This window comes from Oryzias melastigma, linkage group LG21 (assembly GCF_002922805.2).
Source record: "Oryzias melastigma strain HK-1 linkage group LG21, ASM292280v2, whole genome shotgun sequence".
In the NCBI taxonomy this organism is placed as follows: domain Eukaryota; kingdom Metazoa; phylum Chordata; class Actinopteri; order Beloniformes; family Adrianichthyidae; genus Oryzias; species Oryzias melastigma.
In genome coordinates this window covers 25,923,084-25,939,261 of record NC_050532.1, presented here as the reverse complement: position 1 = coordinate 25,939,261, position 16,178 = coordinate 25,923,084, and the positions used below count along the sequence as shown (strand labels likewise).

The following is a 16,178-nucleotide window of genomic DNA, read 5'->3' as shown; positions in this document are numbered from 1 at the left end:
TCCAAGAGAGGAAAACCAATACAGCTGGTTAGGACATTTATAAAATAAATATACCCTTTAACACTGGAGCTCCAATGTTTATGTTCTTTGATTTACTGTAACTTTTCAATCGATGAGCCGCTTTTCTCCTTCAGAATCTACTAGAATGATCGTGTTACGGTTGAAAACATACCGTAAATTATAGATTTTGTGTTTTAGGGTTAGCTATCACCTTTGCCGCTCTACACCCGTAAACAGGAAGTTTACAAACGTGTAGCAATATTGTCATTTTGTCTGACGTCACCACGGTCATTTATTTTAAAAAAAAAGAGATGACCAAAACGACAAGGAGCCAAGAATAAGGTTAAAAACGACCTAAAAATGAAGAAATGCATTGATTATGAGGAACTCTAAAGGAAACATAATAAGGTCTAAATATATGACGAATTTATAATCTATACTGTATAAGACGTGAAAGAAATCCTATCTGCTGTGTTCTTGGAGAGATGTCAGGATTGACATTTTCATTCTCATCACATCCCAGCCCAGTTTCAGAAGACTGTACACAGGATTCCTGAAGCTTTATTGACTTCCATAAGAAATTCGAGTCCACATTTGAATTGATTTGCTGGCATCCGCTGCCGTTGTCTGGAATCCTGGGGGCTCTGTCGAGGAGATATATTGTGTCTCCATCATACAAGAGCCATCTACGGCGGCAAAATTTCCCCCTTAAATATGTTAGGCCTCTCTGAGAGCACACGGCTGCCTGGAATTTAACGGTTAAGAATGAAGCATACATAAGTAATGAGAGCTTCAAGTAAACACTGAGCACTGCTAAAAACGAATCGCTGGCATCCATAAATTATGATGGCTTCCAGAAAACACAAGAAATCGTGTGACAACGACTAAACTACTGACAAACAAAATCCAAATTAGCATCAATCTCCGCGGCAGCCTCCACCGAGCTTCAGGTGCTTCAGGTATTTTGGCATCATGCTAGCTGTGTTTGGCAAATGTAGACACAATGCTGAAATATTGGCATGTTTAGACATTTTTTCCAGGTTGTGTTTGGGATAGTTTTGAGATTAGCTAATATTTTAGCACTATGCTAGCTGTTATTGACCAATTTAAACAAAATACAAAAATACTGGCAAAATTGGGAATTTTTTTCCAGGTTTTGTTTTAGGGTAGTTTGGAGTTTAGCTAATATTTTAGCATCATGCTAGCTGTTTTTAGCAAATTTAGACAAAATGCTAAAATATTGGTAAAGTTATTAATTTTTTCCTTTTTTTAAGGATAGTTTGAAGTTTAATATTTTAGCATAATTCCAGCTGTTTTTTTTTTTTTTTGCAAAGTTAGACAAAATGCTTTCAGGTCTCCTTTTTTGGAAAGTTTGGAGTTTAGCTAATATGTTTGTGTTATGATAGCTGTTTTTGGAAAATTTGGACAAAATACCAAAATATTGGCAAAATTAGACATTGTTTTCCAGTTTTTTTTTTGTTTTTTGTAGGATAGTTTGGAATTTAGCTGATTTTATTCCATCATGCTAACTGTTTTTTTTTTTTTTTGCAAATTTAGACAAAATGCTAAAATATTGGCAAAATAATAAATGTTTTTTATTCAGGATTTTTGTGTGTGTGTGTGGGGGGGGGTGTAGTTGTGAGTTTAGCTAATATTTTAGCATCATGCTAGCTGTTTTGGCAAATTTAAGCAAAATAAAAAAAAAAAATAGTGGCAAAATTAGACTTTTTTCCATTTTTTCCATCATACTAGCTGTTTTAGAAAATTTAGGAAAAATGCCAACATATTGGCAAAATTAGACTTTACTTCCGGGTTTTGTTTTCGGATAGTTTGGAGTTTAGCTTTTATTTTAGCATCACGTTGTTTTTTTTTTTTTTTTAGACAAAATGCTTCAAGGTTATTTTTTAGGGCCAAATGCTAAAATATTGCAGACAAAATTCATTTTTCCAGGGTATTTTTTAGGCTAAATTCTAAAATATTGCCAATTTATTCATTTTTTCCAGGTTTTTTCAGGATAGTTTGGAGTTTAGCTAATTTTTTAGCATTATGCTAAGGATTTTTGGCAAATTTAGACAAAATGCTAAAATATTGGCAAAATTAGCTATTTTTTTTCCAGGTTTTTGCCGTTGTCTGGGATCCTGAGGGCTCTGTCGAGGAGATATATTGTGTCTCCATCATACAAAAGCCATCTACGGCGGCAAAATTTCCCCCTTAAATATGTTAGGGCTCTCTGAGAGCACACGGCTGCCTGGAATTTAACGGTTAAGAATAAAGCATACATAAGTAATGAGAGCTTCAAGTAAACACTGAGCACTGCTAAAAACGAATCGCTGGCATCCATAAATTATGATGGCTTCCAGAAAACACAAGAAATCGTGTGACAACGACTAAACTACTGACAAACAAAATCCAAATTAGCATCAATCTCCGCGGCAGCCTCCACCGAGCTTCAGGTGCTCCAAAACCCACAGTAGCGCCGCTGAAGCTAAGGGAGCTGCCAGGGCTGCACAGCAGAGCGCCGGCTCGGGGGCCATGCCTGAGGAGGCCCAGACAACGGTACGGAGGAGAATATGTAGTGCTGCACAGCTTGATTATGATTGAATGAAGCCGAGCATGAACTTTAATTACTGCTTACACCCCGGCTGTTTGTGACTACGTATTCAAGCGGCTTAGGACACACAAAGGGAGGCTGAGGCGATACAGAAGCGAGCGGCATTTGGCAAACATCAATCACTGTTAAAGGCTGACTGAATACAAATAGTGATTAAAGGGGGATCTTAAAACCTTTGCCTCATCCCTTAAATGCACGCTGTTAATTCATCTCCTTTAACTTCACAGTTGAAAACTTCCTTTCTAATTCCAAACGCTCTTTTCCCATAAAAGTGATGCATCTTCAAAGAAATCCGTCCACCATTACTTGTGATATGTATACATGCTTCTCTATTTTCCCCCATGAATGTTTTCAAAGATGAATTCAAACACAGTCTGCAACTTTCTGACCAACTGTAGCCGACAGATTGTATAATCTGTCAAACACAACAAACTACAGCACAAAAGTGTCTCTTTTCCTCATCATCACTCGTTTAAGCTTTTGCTATGAATGTGCTTTATTCCACATTCAAAGAGCTCATCATTAACAATTCGGTTTCTGAACATTGGAAGCCATAGAAAAATGACAAAGATAAGCAGATGTTAGTGGAGCTTCTTCTCAGAGACGGGAGTGTAAATAGCTGCCAAAGTTGTATTTAAATATTGTTTTATCCGTGCAGACATGGGGGGTTTGGAGGGCAAAGCTTCTGCAACACTTTCAGGACAAAGGCGACATAAAACCACCAAATGTTCAGGATACAGCTTTAACCAAGTCATCCCAAAAAGGCTACTTCCTGGAACCACATACTGACTTGGATCTCCCTGCAACTGAGAAAATACTCAAATAAGAGAGATTTCTTTCTTTATGTTTGCATTCATACTGAAATGGTTCTCCAGATATTTGGGAAACTCCCTGAAGAATATTGTTCACAGTTTAATCAATCTGCAGCAGTCAACTGAGAAACAGCGTTTAGCCTCCGACAGAGCCTGAGAGCTTTGGAGAACTGCTTCTTCAAATGTTCAGAAGATTTGGAACAAGTTTATAGCCTGATCCCTCATTCAGCCTCGTCAGAGGTACTGAGAAGTATCTAAGTTCCTGAACAGATGGACCTTCATGAACACACTCATTGGTACAGAAGCAGGACAGTAAACTTTTATTGTTGGTTCTGTTCATGGACATAAAGTTGGAGACGGTCTTGTTCTGTGGACTTAGGGTGTATTCAGACTGGGAAAGTCTGTTAGTTCAGATCAAGTCCTCTTATTTGTTCTGGATCAAGTCCTGAAGATTGAATTTGGTCTGTGTTCAGACTGGCGTCTACCAGAGATTTCGGTTTTAGAAAAACACTTATACACAAAATCACGTGACAAAAGATCTCTTCAGTCATTGGCCAGCAGTTATTGGGGCGAGTCAAAACAAAAAGAGAAAGACGACTTTACAAATCCTTGTCAGGATTTTTCACTTATTCAAATCTCAGAGCGAACTGAAATTCAGTCCGATTGGAAACGAACCGTGACCACCTCGAAAGATGGGTCAGGGAGCGGTTGCTGGTCCTGGACCAGAATTGGTTTGTACGTATTTAGATTGAAAATTTGTTCTGGATTATCAGGGGAAACAAACTTTCGTTTACCTTAAGTGGACCACATGTGTCCAGTCTGAACACACCCTAAATCCACCACAGCTCCTGGAGCTTCATAGGCGAGCGGTGAAACGGTCCAAGGAAGAAGACTTTGGGTCCAGATGCCATGAATCAACTTCAAGACAATGCCAACTGGATAAATAGGAACCTTCATGGACTCAATCAAGTACAGGCGGTCCCATAAAGGGGGATGTTGTAATCAAATATCCAACAGTTGCCATGGAAACGGTCATATTTAACCCTGGAGAACCCACAAGGTCAAATTTGGCTGCTTTTTCCCCCCAAATTTTATCTGACTTTTTTATTTTTATTTCTACATTTATAGCTGATGTTAATTGCACGTACCCAAAATAAAAATAAATACATAAATACATTTATAAATGAACTTTAAAAGTGTAGGGGGGCAGTTAAAATTCAATACATTGGATTAAACTTTTCTATTTCCAATGCTAAAAAGTATCTGTCTTCATGAGGGGACATCAGGCAGTGTTGTGGGCGGAGCTTAAACCTGAAGTAATCCCATTAAGTCATGTGGGATCCGTTGCCGAGATACTGTGTTTCTGATAACCTTTTGTTAGAGTTCGTGGAAACAAATGCGTTTATATACTTTCAGAGGAAAGAAGTTTAGTTTCTTCCAGATTCGCTCCAGACTGAAAATATTGTGTGACTTTACCGGTTTGTAAATAGCAACTGAGCCCTTTTTATCTGTACACAAACCTGAGTTCTGGCATTAAGCTTTTGTGTCATTCTATAGAAGATTGAAGACTTTAAATTGTTCATTTAGGCCATGTACTGAAGTCTGCCTTATCACCTGAAATATGTAAAACCATCAAACCTCCACAAAGTTACCAAACTAAAATGAAGGGATGACAAAACCAAAACAAAATGAGCATAAATAATTACAAACTTTGTTGAAATGTGTGCATATATATCACAACACATATAAACGTCTCAACATTTCATTTTTCTTGTCGTTTTGAGAGCCATCGTGAGCTTGTGAGACATGTAAATGAAAGCATTTGTTTTCATTCACATTTTTCATGACCATCAGACTTAGACTAATTTGCCGCTAAATTAAAGCAGAAATTCCTCATTCCACTGAAAGTGAGAAACCAATAAAAAGTTGCCAGCAAAATACAATTATATCACTAATGAAGGCTGCAACCATAAAACAACTGAATTGTTTTTTTTAATCATTTCCCTACAAATTAAAAAAATAAAGCTTTTTTTTTTTTGGACATTAAGCTGGAAGTTGGTCTTGTTCCCAGATTGGGACTCTCAGCCAAATCTGTACTTTCTGCTGAATCACACCAAGTTCTACATCAAAAATGAGGCTACCACAAACAATTCATTTATATAGTCGACTAATCATTGATATTTTTCTTGATTAGTCGACTAATCTGATCATTTTAAACTGGATGTAAACTAGGGCTGATACATAAGTCGACTAATCAATGACTAATCGACAATTAAAATAGTCGACAACTAATTTAATAGTCAGTTAGTCGTTACTTTATATTACATGGAGTCAGAGTGTAGTTGAGTTGAAAGTTATAATGACATTCTGCTAGCTTTATGGACTATTTCTGCATTTACACTCAACATAAAATATAAACACAATACTTTTGTTTTTGCTACCATTTTACATGAGATGGACTTCAAGATCTAAAATAATTCCAGATACACAATATTACCCTTTTTTAGACTATTTTGGAGTTTAGCAAACATTTTAACTGCAAGCTAGCTGTTTTGGCTAATTTAGGCTTTTTGTAGTTTTTAGACTATTTTAGAATTTCTTTAAGCTGCATTCTAGCTGCTAACCTAAGTTTTTTTTCCCAGTTTTTTAGGCTAATTTGGCATTAAACTAATATTTTAGCTAGCTATCAGCTTCAGCATTTTCAGCTATTAATCTAATGTTTTTAAATGTTAATTTCAACATCTTTAGCAGTCAAATTCAGCTTATAGAATTCACACTCGCATTATCGCGTGTAATGCTATATGTCTAGTTTGTAGTTAGTTTAAAGCTAATCAGTGATTCATCGACTATTAAAATAATTGTTTTTGGCACCACTAAAGTAAACACACATATTAGGCAGAAAGTGTGCACCGTAGTTTGAAGGAAAAAAAAAAAAAAAAAACACAACTAATCCATTCGACTACTGATAGTCGATTGGTCGTGATTAGTCGACTAGTGGTGGCAGCCCTACTCAAAAACCAAACAAAAGCCAAACATCCCATGTTCCTGGTCACACCAGGAAAGAACAATAACAATATTTTTCACTTGCTAATGAGTTAATAAAATACGAATGAAACTGATGATGTTTGAGACTCCTAAATCAACAAAGTGTTTGGCTGTAAACTGAGGAGGATGTGGATGGCAAAAGGTTGGATCCATAAATAAAGATGATGCAGCACAAAGGGATTATAAATCATTTACTGGGACTGAGTGGGTGTTTGTGTCTGTACCAACTATCCAGGTGATCCATCTAACTGCTGGCATATAACCAAACCTTTGGTGGCATCAAAAAACTCAGCAAATAGCACAATAAGTTAATGGATGTTTATCAATTCTGAAAGGATGCTAAAAAAAAGATCTGATGATGCCGTAGGAACAGGAACAGTAGCAGACATGCAAACATCTGCTGAGTCAAACGTTGCAAAGATTCATGTTTTTATCATTTGAGCCACAATACTCTTAACCCTTTAACACCTGAGGCGTCACCGGTGACGCTTAAACACAAAATCTTTAACATAATGTAACTTTTCAACCATTAACACAATAATTCCAGTAGATTCTGAGAGAGAAAAGCGGCTCGAGCTGCCAAAAGTTTTGAAACTAAACATTTCAGATTCGAAAAGGAAAAAAAGAAGTTGAAAGTAAAAAAAAAAGGTTTGAAACTGAAAAAAAAAGTTTTGACATTTTTAGTTTTGAAACCTAAAAAACAGAACATTTAAAAATGAAAATAATTAAGTTTTTTAGAATATCAAAACGTTTTTTGACATTTTAATTTTTTTTTTTTTTTTTGGCTAAACACCAATATTTTTTATTTGTTTGATTTGGGCTTCAAATAATATTGGCTTCACTTTAGCTCCATACAAATGGCTCTTTTACTGGTAAAGGTTGCAGATCCATGGGCTAAGATTTAAATAAATGCAGAAGAAGATTTGTCAAAAAGTCAAAGCGTTGCACGAGTCTTCAAGTCCTCAAACTTTTTCCTGAAAAAATAAAGTCCAGAAAAGTTGAAGACAGAAAACTGATGGGTTTGAGACATATTGCAGTTGTTAATGCAGCTTTTAAGGTGAAACACCCTCAGGTCACAAACACTCTGCCTATGGAAGAGTTCAACCTCAGTATTTTTTGTGTCAATTACTCCTCCATCAGCAGAATGTTAATAAATGATGCCATGAAGGTCTTCAAAATCTCAAAGGAACTGATTTATTCATGGTCGTCCAATACGCCGATGACACTAGTGTCTATATGAAAGAGATAAACACAAGTCCAGCTGCTACATTTTCTTTAATCAATTAAATCAATTATAGACAGAGCTCTAATTTAACCCTTTGACACCTGAGGCCTCGTTGGTGACGCTTAAACACAAAATCTTTAACGTACTGTAACTTTTCAAATACTTACTGAAGTTTTTATGTTAATTTGGAGTTTAGGAAATATTTTAGCAACTTGCAAATGTTTTTGGCTAATTTGTTATCTACTGAGGTTTTTTATTAAGCTAATTTTGTATTTAGCTTCTATTTCTGCAACAGGCTAAGATTTTTGACTATTTTAGTTTACTGAGAAATTTTTGTCTATCTTGGAGTTCAGTTAGTATTCAGGCAACGTGCTAGCTTTTTTTTGGCTAATTTGGCATCTACTAGGGTTTTGTGGAGCTAATTTGGAGTTTAGCTCATATTTAAGAAACACACTAAATATTTTTCACAAAACTGTCATGTATTAAAAATATTAAAGCAATTTTACTAAAACATTTTTAGAACTTGAGGTCAACTTCAGTGCTCTTTCACAGTTCGTCCACCAAATTTTCAGTCTTTTATCAAACTTAACATTTTGCTAATAGCTTTTGCATTTTTATCAAATCCTTTCAGCAATTAAAGTAAATTGCCTCACTATTTTCAGCAAAAAGCTAAAGCATCTTTAGTGACTACCTTCAGCAAAAAGCATTCACACAAGCATCATAGGTGATGCAGCTTTTCTTGTTTGTTTTGTTACTCTGGAATAAATTCATCAATAGAAAGGATACCAGGAACCGTTCAGGAGTGTGTAGTCCTGCTTGTGAGACGCTGGGTGGATCAATCGGGTAAAGCTACAGTTTGCCGTAGAAGGCCTGACAGATTTATCTACGACGGCTCCGGGTGCACGACGGTCAAGTGTGAGGCGTAAACTAGCTGCTCCCTAGTCCAGTTTGTGACACTTGAATGGCATGTGGCGAATATCAATATGACTTACTGCACGTCATTTCATCAGACATGTCCCCACAGTCATCCTCGCGGTCGCAGCTCCAGCCTCCAGGAATACAGCGTCCGTTCTGGCAGGAAAACTGATCGGCTTGACAGGGCTGGGCTGCAAGAGAGAGAGGCCACTTAATTCAATCACACCTGCGTAAGTCAATGCGAGACGGCACAACAACCCTAATGTTCACTAAATCACCAAAGTGTCAATGTCTGGTGGGTGCAGACGCTTTATCACTCAATCACACGGCGGGTCAGGGAGATGCAGGAAATGTGCCGCCGCCGCCGCCGCCGCTTGATGGGTCGTCAGTCACATGCTGGTGCTGAAGCACATGACAGCACACAAGTCTTGCTGATGCAGGATATGCACGCCAATCTTCCGGTGTGAGAACATTCATCATCTGCTGGCTAATGCTCCCTGATTGATCCGCTGAGGATAAAAAGCTCTCAAGAGGCCCCATTGAGAACAGGGAGACAATGTGGAACACCAGGAGTGCTCCTGACAGAGCCTCCGCTCTCAGGTACCACAACTCTTTGATTCTATAGAGGACTCTCACACAATGAGGCTGATTGTGCTGCTCTGAAGCTTCCAGGGAGCCTCAGATTAGAACGACGACGGCTACCTTGACAACACCTGACACCTCGAGATGAATAAAGCCCTCCTGAGGTGAGAACATTTTATCAAACGATGACAGCGAGAAAAGGTTTTATGCCTCCCTGAGCAGATGAAAAGGCTGCTTGATCTCAGTCTATACGGCTTGATGAGGTAAAATTAATTAAAAAGTGCATCAGTCTTCTGAGTAACGGAAATGATTTTGTCTTCAGATTCTTTTGTCTTCTTGATCATGGAGTCAGACAATTATTCTTCAAGGTTCCATCAAAATATAGGTAATAGATGCTTTTTTGGGGATTTTATTTCAGTTATGGTCGGCACTCCTAAATTATGGGCTGGATCTACGGTGTAGACCTCTACTTGAAGGTGTGGGGGTTCATATAATTGACTTTATATGAAGGGAAGGTGTAAGGGGAGGGGCTAAAGCTCTTCAAAACAGAAGCTTAGGAGGATACTTTGTCAAATGTACACAACATGTTAAAAAATATGGAGGACTTAAAAGGCCAATTTTAAATAAATATATAGACCATTAAATTAATAAATTAATATTTAAATTTGGCATTAAATACATAAAATTGGAAATATTTCAATAAATACTTAAATATATGTGAGATAAAATATTAAAATAGTAATTAAAAAACACATTAAAATATTTTTTGACAAATTTAATTATTTCATGGCCCAGTGTGTGCTAAAAGAGCAAAATGAAATAAATAAATTTAATGTAAAATTACTAAATAAATATCTCATGAATTATTAATAATTTTCATTCAATAAATAAAATTAGAAATCATTTAATACATATCTAAATAAATGTGGCATTAAAATATTAAAATAGCATTTAAATATTTTAATATTTTAATACCACATACATTTAAGCATGTAATTATTGATTTCAACTTTTATTTATGTAATGACAGTTTTAAATAATTAATTAAACATTTATTTATTAATTTAATGGCGTATATATTTATTTCAAATTGGCTCTTTTAGTCCCCCGTACAAAAGCATATAAGATAGTGGTGAAAAATATATATTTATAAGTTTTTTAAATTAATATATTCACAAATTCTGTATTTTATATGTTAACCAGGGACAGCGGTAATCATCTCAAGAAGGATTTGGTTTCACGAAAGAACTTTGGAGAGTCCAAATCAGGCTGGACTTTGATGAAACCAGAGGTGATCCGTTTCTGGAGGAACCGTGAGCTCAAAAAGGGGCGGAGCACTAACCTGAGCAGGTGGCGTTGGCCTCATCCTCGTTGTTCCCGCAGTCGTTGGCTCCGTCACACAGCCACCTCTTAGGAATGCAGCGGTTGTTGCTGCATTTGAACTGGTCGGCGGGACAGGTGTGATTGTCTGAAAATGATTGCAAAGTTTGGACTTTAGAACTTCCACTTTACTGAACAATGGAAAACAGATTGAGGGAACGTGACGAACATCCAGATGGCACAAATGAAAAGCTAAAAAATATGTAATTAGGTAAGCATTTAACTTCAAAACACAAGTTAGGCCCTTAAATAAGCTAAATGATATAGATTTGTGAATTCTACATATACCTTTTCTACTGGATTTTCAACCAATCATGTTTCATGATTATGCTCTAGTTAACAGCAGTAGTAAATGGGAAAAAGGATGACACCTGATCAAAGTCATTTTTGTCTTGTATTGTCTAGGAATACATTTGTTACACTTGAATGCTCCTGTTTGGGACAGGAAGTCTTTTATTTTGAAAGAAAGTCATATGTGTTTTTGTCAAAAGTAAAAAACTACTTTCGTTTATCTTAATATTTATGTATTTATTCAAGCCCAAAATTGAGGACCAATGATGCACAGTAGTATCAAATTTTCCTAAAAGTGTTTTTTTTTTTTTAAAAAAAGGCTTTGCAGCTCCAATTAGGTTTTGATGAGTACCAAACAGGCCCAAATGTATGGAGCTAAACTGGGGCCAATATTATTTGAAACCCAAAAAAAACAAATTGAAAAGTGCTTGGCCAAAAAAACCTTTAAAATGTCCTAAACTTTTTGCTTTTCTAATTATTTTCAGCTTTAAATTTTCTGCTTTATAGGTTTTAAAAGTCAAATTTTTAATTTATTATCATTTTTTTTGTTTCAAATCTTTTTTTTTACTTTCAACCCATTTTTTTGTTTGTTTTCAAATAAGAAAATTTCAGTTTCAAAACCTTTAGCCCCGTTGGGACACCCATCTTGTTACAACTTTAGACTATGGTAGTACAGACAAAACAGCCATCCAAGTTCTCAGAGTCAGTGAACGCATCGCGACTGAAATTACTCCCCTCATTGTTTTTGATTGGTCCTTCATGTTATATAACCATTAAATAACCACATTTGAAAATGAAAGAGTTGAAAGTGAAAAAAAGATTTGAGACTGAAAAAGAAAGTTTTGAAATTGAATTTTTGCGTTTTGAAACCTAAAAAAAATTTGAAGCTGACAATAATAGTTTATTTTAGTTTTTAACATCTTATTTATTATTTTTTTTTACCAAACACTATTATTTTTTTTTCAATTTTGTTTTATTTGTTTTTTTTTTTTTTTAATAAGATTGGCCCCCAATTTAGCTCCATACAAATGGCTCTTTTACTGGCGAAGGTTGCGGACGCCTGGAGTAGGATTTATATAAATGCAGAAGAAGATTTGTCAAAAAGTCAAAGTGTTGTCTTCAAGTCCAGAAAAGTTGAAGACAGAAAACCGATGGGTTTGAGACATGTTGGAGTTGTTAAAGCAGCTTTTGAGGCGAAACAGCCTCAGGTCACAAACACTCTGCCCAAGGCAGAGTTCAACCTCAGTTTTTGTAAGTGTCGATCCTCCATCAGCAGAATGTTAATATATGATGCCATGAAGGTCTTCAGAATCTCAAAGGAACTGATTTATTCATGGTCGTCCAATATGCCGATGACCCTAGTGTCTATATGAAAGAGATAAACACAAGTCCAGCTGCTACATTTTCTTTAATCAATTAAATCAATTATAGACAAGGCTCTAATTTAACCCTTCAACACCTGAGGCCTCGTTGGTGACGCTTAAACACAAAATCGTTGCAGTTACTTAGCAGAAACATGCGGTAATATTTTTAAGTTGGCCATGATGGCAAAAAAAAAAAATAAAAATAAAAAATCTTCTGCATTCAGTGTGAACCTAGTGTTAAAGGCAGCAGACCTCTGGTCTAGTAAAATAATATTTTTTGTATATGTGAGCTCATAAAATTATATTTACTTGATATATGCTTAATTTATCATCATTAGAAGCCCCTGAAACAAACGAAATCCAAAAAAAAAGAAAGGAATATTCACCAAATGCTGTGATTACTTTTGCTCGTCGGTGAAATGGTACAAAGCCTTTCGCTTCTTCTATTTTTATTTCATTCATTCCAATGTTATTTATGAAGCTATCACCAATATGTCAACCTTTTTATTTCCCTTCTAGGCGTCTTATCAATTCCACATCAGTTCTCATCACTAAACACTAAAATCTCACACTAAATAAATTAGCAAATTTCTTTTTTTTTTTTTTCCAATGACCTAAAAATTTGAGGATGAATCCTGAGACAGTTTCATCGGCGTTCTGTCAGGAGGATCTTGGTGAGATGCTGCAGAGGAGTAATGAGCTAAAACCTGCGCTCTGGATAAATCAAGCCTGTAATCATCTTGTTTCTTGTCACAGATGTTGCTTCTGTCAAGTTAAATCAATTCTGATTTGTGAGACTGGACAAAGGTATAATCCTGTTATCAATATCAAACTGCAACTCTCACTTTGATGCTTTCTTCAATTCTTAAATGAGGTTGACGGCTGCTCTACTTTATTGTAGTTGTGCAAATAGTCTATTTCTGTTTTTTATTTTTAGCCAAACTTTGATTTTGAAGCATTTTTGTTGGAGTAATTTGAGTTCAGTTTAGCTGAGGCAGAGGTCTGCAACCTGTGGCTCCGGAGCCATATCTGGCTCTTTTATCCCTTTGTGTGGCTCTTAAGCTTTAATAGAAAATGCTAATGATTGAATAAATAAGGAATTAGTAATTTAACTGTTGTTTTTTTATCTGTTTAGCAAACAGAAAGCAAAAAAAGTTCATTTTACTGTCAGAAATTCTGCAGAAATGTTCTTTAAAATTCCGTTTTTAATTTAAAGTAAGTCAAATAAAAGTCTAAAATGTTGTTATTTTAATAAATTACACAAAAGTGGTTAAAGTTTTGAACAAATGCAGTTTAAAGTGATTGAAAATGTTTTAGAGTTGTGTGATTTGTGAAGCACATCTCAGAAAATGACGATCAAAAACACAGTTTACTCTAAATGTTTTGAGGTTTTTTTTTTTTTAATAAATAGTTTATATTAAAATTTTGTATATTTTTGAAAGTAAAAGAAAAAATAGCATCACAAAACCCTGATGATAAGAAAATATCATGTTTGACTGTCTGCATGTTTTAAATAAGTAAAGCTGCAGCAACAGGACGACCTTTTTTGACACAGAGGGGATTTTATTTTGAAAAGAACTAGTGTGTGCTGCTGTCAAAAGTTTCTATACGTTTATATAGAAACATATAGAAACTATTGTAATTCAATTTTTGTAATATTTAAAAGCTACAATCATAAATCAATGTTTAATTGCCTAAAAAGCATAAATATTGTGCATTTTTTTAAATGATATAATGGGACTTCGTGGCTCTCATAGTTTCTGGTTGGTAAGAAACTAAACCAAATGACTTTTTTAGTCTTAAATGTTCCAGACCTCCGAGCTAAGGCAAAGAAATAAGATAAAATAAACAACACTGGCACGCTCTACTTCTCTATTTTGGTGGCGTTTAGGAACATAGAAGCCGACAGCGGGGGGGAATTAACTGTAAAATGCATGGTGCACGGCTGTGCTTCATGGTTCTTCGGCCCGTTCACAGATGGTGTGATCTCATGCTCGTATGCAGAGAGGTGTCTGCAGGCTAATCAAGGTCCTCACAGCAGATGTGTCTCTCCTCGTCGCTTCCATCCAGACAATCATCGTCGCCGTCACACTTCCACACGCTCCGTATGCAGCGCTGATTGTGGCACTGGAACTCATCGCTTCTGCACCGCTGCGGCTCCAAACTGCTGCTGGAAGCTTCTACGAGAAAACGGGGGACTCTGTGACGTATGTGTTCTCCACAAATTATTGGCATCACTTTAATAGCAGGCTAATCAAGTTAATAATGTCTCATGACCCCCAAAAGACTGACTGGGATTTAACTTTGATTTCAGAAGGTCCGCTGGGATCATTTGTTTATTAGCAGATTTGCATGAGGCGGGAAAGAAGTGAGGCCCTGTTTGATCTTTGTCCCTCAGGACCTAAGATAAGACTGCAGAACTGGTAGAAGATGATCTCTTTTGTTCCGTCTGATTCATTAATGTCCTACCTGCACAGGTGACATTGTTCTTCTCCAAAACCTGGTTGTCAGCACAGGCGCAAACTCTGCCTCCTGGGATGGCGAGGCAGAGGGTAGCGCAGCCTCCATAATTCACGCTGCATGCGTTGTCACCTGCAGAGATGCATTGCAAATACAGGAAGAAGTGTTTTTTTAATTAGCCCCAACATTTCTAACTCCAGTTAAACTGGAACACGCCCGCCGAAACCCTGCAGAAGTAAATCCTCGGCGTCCACGCTGGGAGCTGAAGCTCTGTGACATGTCAGGTGGATTACTGCGGACGTTATTATATACTCTTTCTGAATAATTCGTCCTTCTGAACATTCTCCAATACTAAAAAGTCATTTTTTTAAGTTAAGACATTAGACACCTTGTCACTTTCATTTAATACTCGGAGCGAAGGCGGCGCCTGAGCCAATGAGATAAAGCTCAGGGCTTTGGACGGCCAAATGAATCTGTTCTCTTCTGTAAAGAACAGAGACGTGTCCATCACGCTTTCTGAAGTACACTTTGCTGACAGCAGCTCACTTTCTTTGCTTCACGGCTTTTAAAATTAGCGTCAACATATGTTACAGTTGTCGGAATTAAAAACAAAGGTTTGAGTAAAACTACATTTTAAATTCTAATTAATCTTATTTATCAGGATCTAAAAAATCTATTTGACCGTCTATTCGTTCTGAGTTCCTGTTGATATTTGATCGTCTGACGTCAGGAAGAGCCTTAAAGCGTTCCCAGTGCTCTCTTATTACAATTATGCTGTTTTCAGCCAAAATCTAAAAACCTTCTAGGACAAAGTTTCTGCAGAGTGGCAGGAGATGATCAGAATTCACCTCTGAACGGACAAAGCTGTGTGATGTATTTCAGTTTAAAATAAGACCGCTTGTTTACTTCCGCTTGTGGCTAACTATACATCAACTCAGTAAATCTCTGTGTACTATTCGTGTTACTGTCTAATTTTAGTTAGTTATTCCATTCTATGTTAGTTAGTCATTATGTGTGTACACAATAGCATCCAAAAAGACAAAGTTTACCTTCCTGAAACACCAAATACTCACAAACCATGTACTGTGTGCTCATGGGACTTCTTCGAGTAAAACGTAGCAATGATAGAACATTTAAAACCTGTTCAGGACGTTGTACGAGTAATTAAGCTATAAAGTAACTTTCAGGCTGCTGGTTCTACTCTCTTCATGGAGCGGTAGCAGCGTACGCTAACGGTATAACCTTCTCCTTTTCAGTGTCTGGTCTACTACCAGACACTGAAAATGACATTTAAACAAATTTAGAAACATTCTACTGAGGAGTCATTGAATTACAACCATCAGGTCATAAAGATGAAGGCAGTGATAATTAGATGTCTTCCATGCTAGTTAGCATTAGCCCAAATGAAAAGTGACAACAGGAACTTTCTAAATATGTGCAGCCAGTGCTGAACTTTTTCTTGGCCGTACGACCCCGAGGAAAAAGTAATTTTA

At 36.5% G+C, this 16,178-nt stretch overlaps 1 protein-coding gene across 1 annotated transcript in view; it reads right to left on the bottom strand.

The window, feature by feature from the left end:
* Window positions 1-16,178, bottom strand: part of lrp1bb (low density lipoprotein receptor-related protein 1Bb) — a gene marked incomplete in the record, with an annotated part of 410,583 nt that overhangs the window by 180,606 nt on the left and 213,799 nt on the right. Inside the window, 4 exon segments of the mRNA XM_024287246.2 lie at window positions 8,686-8,799; window positions 10,533-10,658; window positions 14,262-14,405; window positions 14,695-14,817. Coding sequence (XP_024143014.2) covers window positions 8,686-8,799; window positions 10,533-10,658; window positions 14,262-14,405; window positions 14,695-14,817 — 507 coding nt within the window.